At 44.4% G+C, this 15,277-nt stretch overlaps 1 protein-coding gene across 6 annotated transcripts in view; it reads right to left on the bottom strand.

Moving 5' to 3' along the window:
* TBC1D1 (TBC1 domain family member 1) overlaps positions 1-15,277 on the bottom strand; it is a 230,926-nt gene that overhangs the window by 142,653 nt on the left and 72,996 nt on the right. The window contains exon 1 of one of the 6 annotated variants that reach the window (XM_040238009.1): positions 9,127-9,342. The exons of the other annotated variants lie outside the window; for them this stretch is intronic. Coding sequence (XP_040093943.1) covers positions 9,127-9,156 — 30 coding nt within the window. The 5' untranslated portion in view covers positions 9,157-9,342. Of the gene's footprint in view, positions 1-9,126; positions 9,343-15,277 lie in introns of those variants that run through there. 6 annotated transcript variants of the gene reach the window in all.

Raw genomic sequence — 15,277 nt, 5'->3', positions numbered from 1 at the left:
AACACAATAGCTAGCACACATTAACGGCTCAGAAATGTAATCATCTCTTCCTTCCTATGGCTGCATTAATGTTATAAATCTACTCTGTAAGTGATGCTTCTCTAAGAAAACTCCCTCTCTCTTACTGGAGGAGAAGAGCTATAGCATACACACCTGCCTCGTCTACCCCAGGACGCCCTCTTGGTAATGGGAGCCCAGGACTGGGAGACATGTCACCTCACTGGACTTTGGCAACTTCCACTCTCTTCGAATAATCAGAACCTGGCTTCTTCCTGTACAAAGTTCACATAACTGGTCAAGCCTCCCAGGCTCTTGAACATCTATGAGAATGACACTCTTCCATATGTCGGAGAATCTCCATCCACCTCAACAGACTACTCAATTTATGCCTCTTGTCTTTGCCTATTTCCTTGCAGGCCCCTTGATCTACTCTGAAATGCACATGCGTACACTCAGGTAGCTAACTAGAATATTCTCAATGACAATCTACTGATAGACATGCATACTTTTGATTTTAGTAAAATAATTTAGACAGAAAGTACAAACAAATCAGCAGGACATTAACAAAGTGTGAAAAAACCCATCTGGGACCTTGGATTTAAGTCCTACCATAACATATGTGATCTTGTTCAAAGAAAGTCACCTTGTTCAAATGAAGCCCTGGGTCTCAGTTTCCTCATGTAGAAAAGAGAAAATGGAACTCCATTCCAGTATAACCAGAATGACCATCATACCACAATTATCAATAGGTGTGTCCATGCGCTAGGGTATGCTGGGATGAAAGAATAGAGTCACTCTCAATTCTGAATCTCCTGGTATCTGGGTAATTTATTTAATGGGACCTGTCTTCCTTAAGGTTAAAAAAAATCACTGGTCTCAAAAGCAAAGCAGAGTTAGAGAGCAGCCCTGAAATATGCTAAAATATGCTGGGAAACTACCAAGAGTATATCCTAACTTTTTTCATAATCCATCACACCAATGACCTACAACTCAATCATGTTTCTTTAAAGACTTAGTTCAGGTATCCTCTCCTCTAAAGTCTACCTGACTCCCTGAGCATACCTGTATTATCACACTAAATTCAACTATCTTCACAGGCGTCCTCTCCCTGCTAAACTGCAAGCTGCTCAAAGGCTAAGCCTGTGTCCTACCCTCCTCTGGATCCATGGCACCTACCACCACGCATTCACAAAAACCATGAACTTAAACTACAAACTCAACCACATTTTAAATAGTTTACATTTGCAGACAGTCTTCATAATTTCTTATGCAAAATTTGACATTCCATTTTAAAACAGGACCTATAAAAAAGAGATAAATACAAAACACATTATTAATTTTACAGATGAAAAAGGCTCAGCCCAGCTCAAAATGAACAAGGCCTGTGAGTCTAATTCCATCACAACATGTAACAGACAAAAAATACTCTGCAGAAGTACCAAAGTGCACGATAATGAAGGAAATTTTTTTCATCACATTTTTCTTACAAATCTAACAAAGCAGTGTAAACTGCTAGTTCATCAATCTTTCAAAAGCAAATACAGAGGTAACAGAAATAATAACAGAAAGGTACTTAAGTCTAGAGACACAAATAGAACCGAATAAATTTTTTTGCTTTTCTATAACTTTTATAAATGTTCCTGAATAGCAATGTATATTATGAAATAAAATTCAAAAAGACTATTATTTTTACTCCTTAAAAGTTATCAAAAGAAAGGAAGGGTTCCACATCATATATCAATAGGGAAATGCAAATTAAAGCAACAAAGAGATACTATTACACATCTATTCAAATGGCCACAATCTGGAACACTGGCAATACTAAATATTGACGAGGATGTGGAGTAAAAGGAACTCTCACTCACTGCTGGTAGGAATGCAAAATGGTATGGCCACTCTGGAGAACAGTTTGGCAGCTTCTTAGAAAACTAAACTTACTCTCACCATATGATCCCACACTCCTTCTCCCTGATGTTTGCCCCCAAAAAGCTGAAAGCGTATGTCCATACAAAAACTGACACAACGATGTTTATAGCAGCTTATTCATAACTGCCAAAACTTGGAAGCAACTGAGAGGTCCTTCTGTAGATGAATAAACTGGTACAGGCAAACAGTGAGATATTATTCAGTACTAAGAAATGAATGATCAAGCCATGAAAGACGCCGAGGAAACTTACACGTACATTACTAAGCGAAGGAAGCCAATCTGAAAAGAATGCATACTTTTATGATTCCAATTATACGACATTTTGGAAAAGGCAAAACCATAAAGATCGGCAGTTGCCAGGGGCTGGAAGAAAGAAGGGAAGAAAAGCATTGCACAGAGAATTTTTAGGGCAGTGAAACTATTCATTGTGATATTACAGATACATGCAATTACACACTTATCCAAACGCATGGAATGTACAACTCTAATAATGAACCACAGTGTAAACTATGGACTTTGGATGATAGTGATATATCAATGCAAGTTCATCAATTGTGACAAATGTACCACACTGATTAAGGATACTGACAACAGGGGAGGCTGTTGCATGTGTGGGAACTGTATCTTCTGCTCAATATTGCCATGAACTTAAAATTGGTCAAAAAATAAATCTATCCAAAAAACAAAGCAGGAGATTTGAATCTACTTTTCAATAACAATTTGATGCCTAGTTTATTATATTATCCTAATGGAATTTGGGGCGAAGTTAAATATACTGAAAATGAGGAAAGGTCATCAAAGTATTTTTTTAATTTAATAAACTGAACAGGGATTTCCCCAGAGGTCCAAAGGTTAGGATGCCACACTCTCACTGATGACAGCGTGGGTTCAACGCCTGGTCAGGGAGCTAAGATTCCACAAGCTGTGGGGTCCGGCCAAAAATGAAAAAAGTTAATAAACTGAAGAGTTCATATGTAAAATGTTCAAAATTTTTAAAAGGTGCAAGAGTATGCAATGCAAATTTTTCCTTCCACTCTTGTTCTCCAGACACCCAATTTCTTTTTTTTTAAATAAATTATAAGCTCTGTAACTTTATTTTTTTATTTTATTTTTAAAAATTTTTATTTTTACTTTATTTTACTTTACAATACTGTATTGGTTTTGCCATACATTGATATGAATCCACCACGGGTGTACATGTGTTCCCAAACATGAACCCCCCTCCCACCTCCAACCCCATAACGTCTCTCTGGGTAATCCCCGTGCACCAGCCCCAAGCATCCTGTATCCTGCATCGGACATAGACTGGCGATTCATTTCTTACATGATAGTATACATGTTTCAATGTCATTCTCCCAAATCATCCCACCCTCTCCCTCTCCCTCAGAGTCCAAAAGTCCACTCTACACATCTGTGTCTCTTTTGCTGTCTCACATACAGGGTCATCATTGCCATCTTTCTAAATTCCATATATATGTGTTAGTATACTGTAGTGGTGTTTTTCTTTCTGGCTTACTTCACTCTGTATAATCGGCTCCAATTTCATCCATCTCATTAGAACTGATTCAAATGTATTCTTTTTAATGGCTGAGTAATACTCCATTGCAGACACCCAATTTCAAAGTTGCTGAGTTTTTTTAAGTCTTATTTCATAGGACGCTATTCCACTATTATCCTCCCATATACAAGTGACTGTTCTGAAGTCACAGCATTTGTTTCAAAAAATACGAGCAACTCCTATGTCTAATAGTAGGTATAAAAGGACATATTTAAATTGAGAACCTGGCTACTCAAAATGTGGTCCTCAGATGGGCAGTATCGGCATCATCACCTGTGAGAAGCTTGTTAGAAATTCAGAATCTTGAGTTCCATCCCAGACCTGCTAAAGCAGAACCATTTAATACATTTCAACAAGATGCCCAACTGATTTGTACACGCTGGTATACATGACAACACCACCTCTGTTTTCACAGAGTGTACAGGCTAAGAAGATTAAATAACTGCAATGCAAGATACACAGACTAGACTACACAGCTACAGGAGTCTAGGGACAGATCCGTTTTGGTCTCTAATGGTTCCCACTATCGCAGGTAAAATGTCAACTCCTCTGAAGGGGTCTGTATGCCACGCATATCCTGGGCGCAGCCCATCTGTTCAGCTCACTCTCTGCTACTCCCTATAGCAGATTTCCTGCCAGCCTGACCAACAGCCTGTCACTGAGGCTCCTCCAACGTGCCTGCAGGCCTCTGAACATGCTACCCCAACCACTTTGCAGCCCTGAGCTTCCTGGCTACCTCCCCCGTGGCCACCTTCAGGAGAGGGCAGGAGCCCCTCCCTGCTCTCCCATGGCACGGCCCAGCTGGCTGAGGTCTACCCTCCCCTGCCAGAGGAGCTCCTGCAGTTATTTCCTACCCAGTTCAGTAGCTCATCCAATGAATGAATGAGTAATCAGAGATGCTTCAGGGAAGGCGTGACCACGAGAAGGACTCAGATGGTCAGAAATGGAAGATCAGAGCAGAGGCACATTTAAGGCTAAGGTTGGATTAGGCAATCTATCTAGGAGAACAAGCTATAATTTACTTTCTTTCTCATTATGAGATCTGCTCCAGGCAGTGTTTCGTTGTGGATTAGATGGGGTTTCTATCCCTGCTTTTCTCCTTTCTCTCTTTGTAAAATCAACCTGTGCCCAAATTACTGTCATTCTCAGTAATCAGAGCTCCCCAAGCACAGAGAGAGGCTGCAGCCACTACTGCTCAAACACCCCCACAGGAGCTTGGTGGGGGCTACACCAGTTCTGCTTAGCAGAGGCAGCAAATTTTTCAAATTCAAGGAGTGGTTTGGCTATGACAAGTTCTTCCCTCTTCATTAAACTCAAACATGCAGTAATTAAAAGTAATTTAAATCTACAGACAAAAAAATATGGTAATACATATTTTAAAATTTTCCATCTCAACCTAGGACACAATCTCAGCAACAAACGAACATCAGGCTGACTTTAAGCAAGACAGCAACACTGCCACCTATATACTAGCTATAGTCAGAGTCACACCTTCCAGGAAGGCCACTGTGTGCCAGTTAACAGAAGAGCAAGTCCAACTGGTCAGAGGCATCCAAGGTGGGCTGATCCAGTCTGCAGGAAACCTCAGAGGTAAGTAAATAAGCCCAATGCCAGGACCCAACTGTGCCTGCAAGCTGTGGTTAGCAGCAGCTGTGCAAAGAACAAATTGTGCTTGTATTCAATACAGAAGAAGCAATTTGCTACTCAGTCATTTGCACCAATCTCAGACACTGGGTCACAGTCATTCCAGAACATAGAGAATAATTACATATCCAAGGCATCACTACCACCTCCTGAACCACACCAGCCTCCTAAGTGGTCCTCTTTGCTTCCCAAAGCAGACAACACTCCTAGCTTTCACACCCACAGCACTTAGAAGCAAACCCTGCACAGCACCCTGGAACCTTCTACAGTCTGGCCCACATCAGCCCTTCCTGACTCGGGACCCAGCTCTCTTATGCATCACCTGCCTTCCTTCTGCTGCTCTACCAGACCCACCTACAGGCCTTGTTCCCTGCTAGCCCCTCTTTCTGGTACTTCTTTAGGGACCTATTACCACTCAGGTGAAATGCCACCTAAGCCCCAGGCACTCCCCACCAAACCACCTTGTTAACTTTCCTTCCTAACACTCACCACCATCTGCAATTATTACAGTTATTTATTTGCTTCCTTCACTGCTGTCTCTCCTGTATAGAATTTGAGTCATGAAAACAGGGGCCTGGTGTGCCTGTTCACGGCTCAATCTCAGGTCCTCAATCAACACCTGGCACATAGTAGGTGCTTAATAACTAGATCCGTGTTGAATACAATTGTTAACTTGTTGAATAATGGCTATAAACTCAGGTTCTAAGCAAGGTCAAAATATGAAAAACCTGGTTTTACATAAAATATATATTAGTGATTGAGTATGAATTTACAAAAGGACTCCTTTCCTAATATATTTTTAAATATTATAAAGCTCAGTGTGTACACTTTTTAAAACATAAACTTTTAGTGCAAAATGAGCTAACTCCTCCAGGGCATGAATAGTGAGTGCCTGGTACACAGATGGCACCCACTAAGTATCTGCTGAATATATACAGAAGCACTGGAGAATAGCTTAATACAAGGTATGAGCTACATGAAACTCGACTTGGATTTGAAAACACAGCAAATTTGGCGACATTTAGCTCCCATTTTCTATTTTATCTGACAAATTAACATGTACATTTTAAATCCACTAATTTGAGATACTAGCAGTAATCTTAGCCATAGTTTTTATAGGCAGTAGAGATCCAAGGAAGTTCAGAAAATTATCTGGCAGTTCTGTTGCTGTTAGTCTTCACCAGCAGGGAAGTGGACACATAGAAATACTCAATAGATGACTCAGAACCGCCAGGGATGTCTGTGGATTTAATATAAAAATCGCAAAGCTTGAGAAATTTGTTTTTATTTAACAGTGTAATCTACATGAAAACTCCGGTATCCCTGATGAAAGACTAATCAAGAAATCATACCTCAAAAAAATAAAATAAAGAAATCACACCTCCATAAACCTGGCTCCATTTTCAATATAATGCACACCTGCCTTAATGCTCCAGGACATGTCTAATATTAAAAAGGTATGTTAATTTTTCTTTAACAGATAATCTCTTTGAAATAAAATTCTTCCCTATTTTGGCTTTATTCTTACATGATAAAATGACTCACTCTACATGTTCAGTATTCACACACTATTAATGCATCACCAAAGAAAACCAAATTCAAGTTCAGGTCACCACCTCCATCAAGTAACAGACATGTACCCCCAAGTAACAGACATCTATTCCCCTTTTTCTTCGCTAACAGATGTTGGGCTGCAAATTACAAAGGTCAAATTAGGAATTTTTAATAGATGTGCAAGCGTTTGTGTGAGGTGTGTGCTTGTGTGCATTTGTGTGTCCTTGAAGGGTCATTCTAAAATCTAATATAAATGCACTTTGGGAGTGTGCACATTCTGCACTATATCTGTGCCTCGTTTCTACTTTTAAAGCATTTCCTAGTATATAATGCAAAGTGTGTTAATGACTTGTCTCTTAACTGAACCCCAAACAGGTTCCACAGAAAGCCATTCTTATAACCCCAAGAAATGAACTTTCAAACAGTAACTTCATATTCTAAAAGTGCTCATAGAATAACACAGTCTACAAAATTCAGTTATAGGATGCAATTTACAATAGCACAAGACCTAGGAAAAATGAAATACAAAAGAATAACATTTCTTAAAATTATGCTGACAACTGATAGATAACTTTGCTCCAAAAACATTTCATAGTTGTTTGCTATTGCTCTGTAGTTTAAACAATTTTGGAATAACATGATTCAGAACTTAGATCAAGTTGGTCACATGCTGTTCATTTTTTACATGAACTTTTCAAAAGTACTGCCAGTTGTGGAAAGCTGACAATCCTTACAAAATCCTTGATTTTTTTTTTTTTAATAAGGCTTTGATTTGCTGTTTTCATCATCACCTCTGTAGGCCAATATAAACCAAAGTTCACCACACTCCTATAGTGTAAAGCATCTTATATTGTATGTTTTAGGAAAGTACATAAAACTATAAAACAGTATTAGCAGTAAGGTTTTTTTAGATTTACCTCTTGATTTTGGAATAAAACAAGTCTTTTTTTTTTCTTACTCCTTTTGGCCTTAGAGTGTAACAGTACAGTAATATTGGGTTGGCCAAAAAGTTTGCTCGGGTTTCTGTGCAATGTCACCAAAAAACGAACTTTATGCCCAACCCAATATAGAAGCAGATTCAAATCCTCAACCTAGAATGAGTAACAGAATACTCAGGCAACACACCCTGAATTACTTTTTAAATCATATGACATTTTTACACTTCATTGTTATTTGGGAAAGCCAACAAACTATCACTTCAAGCCAGAAAATCTGGGCATTATTAATTTGTCTTCAGTACAAAACTACTTCACAACGACTCAAAACACGTTTGAAAGTCACTTCACTTTTACTACTAGCTGTGTTTCAGCAACTGAAGATTCTGGTGGGCAGGAGGAGACAGTAGGATATAATGCCTGTCTAATAACTAGTGTTACCTGGTTTCTGCGTCTCTATTTTATTATCACTTAAATAACAGGCAAAGCCTATCGGCCTCATATAAAGGTATTTGTAAAAATGTACTTTAACACTCTAAAAGCACTGCATCATAACTAGACGTACCACCACCTATTATTTGTAAAGGGTCACAGAACGGCTAACGGGTTCTCTCAGTGAGTTTAATTTAATTGCTCAACTAACCTGCCATACACCAAGAGCAAGCCCTGCGAATGGACTGGCAGAGAGAGGAGCCCGCTGGACTCGAGAAAGGTGCCCCATTAGCCCGCCGGCCTGTAGAGGCTTCAAGAGTTGCATCGTTCAAAACACACAACACCTGGTACTCCGGGAGGATATTATCCTATCACTGCCTTCTCAAACTGGTGGGAACTCTAGAAATCCACTCCAATCCCTTCGTTTTTGCAATAGCGGAATTGGCCTGGACTTGTAACGCTTAGTGATTCTGAAGGCGCCAATGTTCTGAAAATAAAACTTCAAAGAAATAAAAAGAACTTAGGTTTAAAATTCAGACCCCCCAGCAAACCCGCCCTTGAAAACCAGGGAGTTAAAAACAAAAGACAGACATCCTCTAAGCGCACCTAGTTCAGCCTCCGGGCATCCTCCGTGCACGGTCCCGACAACCGAGCACAAACCTGTCTGTATCGGGGAGGCTGACACGCGAGGTCCCGCCGCCTGGACACGCCTCGCGGGGAATCCGGGGCGTGCTGGGGGCCGCAGAAGCCCACCCGCCCGGTATCGAGCCTCACTCTCCCCACCTGTGAAATGGGCGTGAGGCCCCTGGCTCTTTCTCCCCACAGGGAAGAAAGTCTAATGAATGAGAACCACCTGGTGAGCGACCCGGACCGCGCTGGCCGCTCTCCGGACGCGGTCCCAGAGCAAGGGGCGCCCCTCGCCGCGGTCCGATCCCACCCCCACCACGCCGCAGACCCCCAGCGGCCCGGACGCCCAGCAGCCCGACGGTTACCAAGGTTCCCCGAGCCACGCCCGCCGGGACGCCAGCTCCCGGGCTGTCCGCTACCGTAACGGGCGCCGGCCCGACGCCGCCTACCTTGGCCACCCAGCTGAACAATGGTGACATCGCGGGCCGGGCGGCGGCTCGTCGCCCGCAGCTCCCGCTCACTCCCTCCGCCGGCCCGAGCGGCGGCGGGCAGCCAGGAGCGGGCTCGGGGCGCGGCGGGGCCGGGGCATGGCTCCCCCCGCGGTGGTGGCGGCGGCGGCGGCGGCGGCGGACTCCTCCCCGCTCGTCACTGCCCGGAGAGGTCGCGCCCGCGGGGCTGCCCGGCCGAGGAAAGGGAAGTGGGTGGGGAGAGCGGGGGAGGGGAGCGGAGGGAGGGAGCGCGGCCGACCCCGCCCCCACCCCGCCCACCCCCACGCTCGCCTCGCGGCGGGAAGTTGGGACCCGCGGGGGTCGCCCTCCTCGGGGACGCCCCCGGCTGCGCGGGTATCGGGGGACGAGTCGTAAACCCTGAGGGCTTAGGGACGCGGCTTTGTAGGCCTTCGGGGTCCGTTTGGCCCAACTTTGAAAAAACTAGGAATTCCTCTCCCAGAGGTTTGATGAAAGCCCCAGAGCCGGAGCCGACACAAAACCCGCCCAACTTTCCAGGGGTTACCCCCACCCCCATGGCTTTGCTTCCTAAACGCTCCAGATTGCTGGTAACAAAAGGCCTAGTGTTTCCCTAACTCCTAATACCTTTATATAATCAAAGGTGGTTTTCTTGTAGTCAGAAAACTCAGCTGTTGAGACTAGAGAAGGGGCGGTGGAGAAAGAACCTTCAGTTCCTGCCAGCCTGGAGATTTCAGCAACGTGAGAATTGTTGGTTTCACCAGTTTTCTTCTCTCCAAGGCAAGACGATAAGCCTTGTAGTCACTTTATTGCTACAAAGGTTAAGCTGAGTTTCAAACTCAGACACCCAAGAGTTGCACATTAAAAAAAAAGGCTAAAGGTCACATGAATAGTCAATGTGTAAATATCAATACGTGTGTCATATGGAGCTACTCACTGAATGCCTCAGACCACGTAGCCACCCTAGAACCAGAATTCTGATTCTTTCCTTTTGTTATATTAATTGTGCCCTGTCTTCATGGGGGGCTTCCCGGGTGGCTCAGTTGTAAAGAATCTGCCTGCCAATGCAGGAAACTGGGGTTCAATCCCGGGGTCAGGAAGATGGAGAAAGAAATGGCAACCCACTCCAGTATTCTTGCCTGGGAAATCCTGTGGACAGAGGAGCCTGACGGGCTACAGTCCCTGGGGTGGCAAAAGAGTTGAACATAAGTAGAGACTAAACAACAATCTTCACAGGACATTTTTATGGCGTTTCCCAAATGCCTGTCATCTTGAGTTAGATGGGTTATATGCATTATCTATCGCTACATGACAAATTACCCCAAAACTTAGAAACTGAGAACAGCAGTTTCTGTGGGTCAAAAATCCAGCAGCATCTTAGCTGGGCACCTCTGGCTCCAGGTCTGTAGCTGGGTCTGCAGGCATCTCAAGACTGAGCTGGAACTGAAGCATCCACTTACAAGCTCACACACAGTTGTTCCCAAGATTTAGTTCGTTGCAGGCTCTTGGGCTCAGGGTCTCAGTTTCTTGCTGCAGCATGTGGTTCTCCCCATAAAACTGCTCACAGAATGACAGCTTGTGCCCCGCAGGATCCAAGAAAGAGCAGGTGTCCAAGAAGGAAGTCAGTAGTTTTGTAAACCACAGAAGTGACATCCCAAAACTTCTGCAGCATTCAGTCTAATCTACACTCAAGGCAAGGGTATGAGGGCATAAATACTAAGAAGACCACACGAGAGGAAAGAGTGTCTTTTTTTTCTTCTCCCAGGTGGGGTGCATGGGAACAAGACAAATGATAAAGTCATGGTGAATGTCAAGAGTGACATCATTCTAACAAAGCCTACCTGGGTACTTGAAAAGAGCCTTCAGAGTATCTTTGTTGCTTAGTCGCTAAGTCGTGTGCGACTCTTTTGCGACCCCATGGACTGTAGCCCACCAGGCTCCTCTGTCCATGGGATTTCCCAAGTAAGCATATTTGAGTGGGTTGCCATTTCCTTCTCCAGGGGATCTTCCCAACCCAGGAATGGAATCAGAGTTTCCTGCATCTGGCAGGAATTCCTGTATTGGAATACAGGAATACATTCCTGTGTTGGCAGGTAGATTCTTTACCACTAAGCCACCAGGGAAGCCTTTGGAATATCTTGCTGCTGCTGCTGCTGCTGCTAAGTTGCTTCAGTCATGTCCAACTCTGTGCGACCCCATAGACGGCAGCCCACCAGGCTCCCCTGTCCCTGGGATTCTCCAGGCAAGAACACTGGAGTGGGTTGCCATTTACTTCAACAATGCATTAAAGTGAAAAGTGAAAGTAAAGTCGCTCAGTCGTGTGGGACTCTTAGCGACCCCACGGACTGCAGCCTACCAGGCTCCTCCGTCCACGGGATTTTCCAGGCAAGAGTACTGGAGTGGGGTGCCATTGCCTTCACCGTTGGAACATCTTTAGTTCAGCTCAGCTGCTCAGTCGTGTCCGACTCTTTGTGACCCCATGAATCGCAGCATGCCAGGCCTCCCTGTCCATCACCAACTCCCAGAGTTTACTCAAACTCATGTTCATCGAGTGGGTAAGTTAGGGAAGTGCTATTCTTTCATTCATTTCAGCAGTAACGGTCCCTAGAGGTGGAAAGGGGCAGTGCATTTGCAACCATCTAACAATCTTTCCATGTTATCACATTACTTCCCCCAAGCAAGCAGAAGAGATAGAGCCTGAGAGCTCCATTTAAGTGAGAGCCTTTATGGTCCCTACAGCCTTGCTACTCAAAATGTGGTCCATGGATCAGCTGCCTCAGCATCACCTGGCAATTTGTTAGAAATGCAGATACGTGGACCCTGCCCTAATCCCATCCTACAGAGTCACAAGCTTCATTTTACCGTGACTCCAAGAGGCTAGGATACACATAAAGTTTGAAACGCACTAGAATATGAGACACACTGCCCTTAAAATAATGTAACTGACAAACAGTTGAGAGGCCAGCTAAAACTGTCCCTCATCCATATGATGATGTGAACTAGCTCAGCAGAGAGAGACCTAGTGAGCTAAGGGGAAGCAACATCATTTTGGTGGGAGTGGATGAAAAGCTGAGGACCAGCAGGACAAACTGGATGGATGACAAATGTCACCCTACATCATCATTCCAGTCCCCAGCCTGAGCTCTATGAAAATGACTAGGATTGAGAAGCAACTCAGGGGAACCCTGAGTGTACTCAGAGGGGAACCCGAAATGTACTAAGGAAACCTGAATTACCTCCAACTGGCTGAGATAAACTTTCTGCTTCTTTGGTAGGAGGCAGGGAGGCAAAAATAGAGAAATTACCTTAAATTTAGAAAATTGCAATTCCTGCCAAAAAAAAAAAAAAAGACTAAATCCTGAATATGATAGAAAGGAACGAGTGTGGGCAGGTGAGATAGGGACATCCAGGCTTCACTGTTTAAGCCTGGATCCAAGCACACACACATTAGGGCAAAGTCTCCCGCAGTTCCTGGTTTGCACTATGGCCCCCCACTCCAGCACTCCGGCCTGGAGAATCCGTGGACGGAGGAGCCTGGTGGGCTGCAGTCCATTGGGTCACTAAGAGTCCCACACGACTGAGCGACTTCACTTTCACTTTTCACTCTCATGATTGGAGAAGGAAATGGCAGCCCACTCCAGCGTTCTTGCCTGGAGAATCCCAGGGACGGAGGAGCCTGGTGGGCTGCAGTCCATGGGGTCTCGAAGAGTCGGACACGACTGAAGTGACTTAGCAGCAGCAGCAGCAAACCTTACTTTGGCCACCTGATGCGAAGAGCTGACTCATCTGAAAAGACCCTGATGCTGGGAGAGATTGGGGGCAGGAGGAGAAGGGGACGACAGAGGATGAGATGGCTGGATGGCGTCACCGACTCAATGGACATGGGTTTGGGTAAACGGGAGTTGGTGATGGGCAGGGAGGCCTGGCATGCTGCGATTCATGGGGCCACAAAGAGTCGGACACGACTGAGCGACTGAACTGAACTGAACTGAAACCATATATGATTTTAGACTCAAGAGAGGTCTCCATCTGCTCCAGGTGTCCTGCTTGATCCAGGACTGGGCAGAATCACTCATTTCAGGGGAATCTAAGAACCTTTCTGATGATTTGATAGTAACACGTGGGGCTGTAAGGCTAAATATTACACGTGTGTATGCACACTCAGTTGTGCCCAACTGTTTGTGACCCCATGGACTGTAGCCCACCAGGCTCCTCTGTCCGTGGAACTTCCCTGGCAAGAATACTGGACTGAGTTGCCATTTCTTTCTCCAGAGGATCTTCCCAACCCAGGGATCAAACCCGCATCTCTTGCATCTCCTGCACTGGCAGGCGGGGTCTTTACCAGCTAAGTTCTTAATTCCCTGCCAACTGTACTTTGCCAACAGAAACTCTGTTATAATCTGGAAGTTCATGAAGGGGAAACTGTTAACATCAGACAAGCTAACAGACCTCACATTCAAAACGATTTTCCTTAAAATATTACGTTTCCTCCCATATGAAAAATGTATCCTCCTCTAAGAAATTGTATAGTCCCTCAGGGAAGGACTGAACATAGAGGGGGCATGGATAATTTTACTAGCTCCCTGGTGATGCCCTTTCAGCCAGAATTGAGAATACTTACAGACACTTAGAGACAGAATAATCATTGCTCAAATATGCTGATGGTTCCCTAGAGTTACCTGTGCTGCCAAGGCGGTTGGGTTAAGAATGAGGGCAGATAATTTGGCTGTCTGTGGCAGGGTTGAATTCTCAAAGACCTTAAGGGGCAGGCAGGTCATATTAATGTGTGAAGAGGGCCAAGTGTGAGACAATAAGGAACAAATGAACTGTGGCAATGTGGAGAACAAGTACTCAATTATTAAAGCTCTCCACCCAGCCAAGCAAAATGTGTAACCAGAATGAATTCAGCAGGAGAGGTGTTATTGATGTTGACCTCTGGATTTACTTAAAACTTGGAGGAATTGTGTGTGTGTGTGTGTGTGTGTGTGTGTGATTCTGTTTATTAGCCAGGATTGAGAACCACTTCCATAATTCTCAATCCTGGATCCTTTATTTAAAAAAATAAGTTATGTGCTCTGCAGAGAGCAATAGGCTATCCAAATAAGACTGAAGAGATCTAAACAAATAGGATCTACAGAAAACCCAGGACCAATTTCCAGGGAGGTTTAAAAGGAAGTTTATGGCTTCCCTGATGGTGCATTAAAGAATCTGCCAGCAATTAGGGAGATCTGGGTTTGATCCCCAGGTTGGGAAGATCCCCTGGAAAAGGGAATGGCTATTCATTCCAGGATTCTTGCCTGGAGAATTCCATGGACAGAGGAGCCTGGCAGGCCACAGTCCATGGGGTCACAAAGAGTTGGACTCAACTGAATGACGAACACTTTCACTTGAATGTCTCACCATCTCACTTTTCCTGAGACATTAAAGGAGGTCTAAAAAGAAAAAACTCAGAAACTGGAAGAGTTGCTCATTGACTAAATTTGATCATAATTTCCCAAATAAGCCTAACACTGTGGCCCTTTTGCCATGTTCCTCCTTTGAAAAGGAGCAAGGGGCAAGGACAGCAAAACCCCCTGAGAGTCCAGGAGGAGATGCTGGCAGTCTCCTCTCCCACAACTGAAACGTGGAGGGCACAGAAGTCGGAAACTTGCAGGAGCATGACCTCACTCTGCAGCCTGTTCCTCCCCACCACAAGACCCGGTTAAAAACAGAGTCATTGTCACTCCAACTCCGGGAAGAAACTCAACTTGGTTTCAAGGGAATGAGAACCACTTTGCACTTGGTAAGGAGGATGCTGACAGCAGTTACAATGTGTTTGGTTTGATTGTTTCTCCCACAACACCATGCTATTCTGGGACACCAGCTGAGTGTCCTACAATTCAACTCAATTCTGACATTATCTACTCCCACCCTGACTTCAGACACCAATTGCAAGTCCAGGTTGTCACCTGTGCTTCTGACCAACTGGTTATAGATTGGAGGTTTCCGCAACCCCCTCCTTGGGTTCAATTAATTTGCTGAGTGGTTCACAGAACTTAGGGAAACATCTGACTTACTAGAGCATCAATTTATATAAAAGGATGTAACTCAGGAACAGCCAAAGGAAAGAGAAACACAAGGCAAGTTATGGGGAAAT

The sequence above is a fragment of the Oryx dammah genome, unplaced genomic scaffold (genome assembly GCF_014754425.2).
Source record: "Oryx dammah isolate SB20612 unplaced genomic scaffold, SCBI_Odam_1.1 HiC_scaffold_3, whole genome shotgun sequence".
NCBI classification, from domain to species: domain Eukaryota; kingdom Metazoa; phylum Chordata; class Mammalia; order Artiodactyla; family Bovidae; genus Oryx; species Oryx dammah.
The sequence above is the reverse complement of the archived record's forward strand: the minus strand, read 5'-3'. Positions and strand labels throughout refer to the sequence as shown.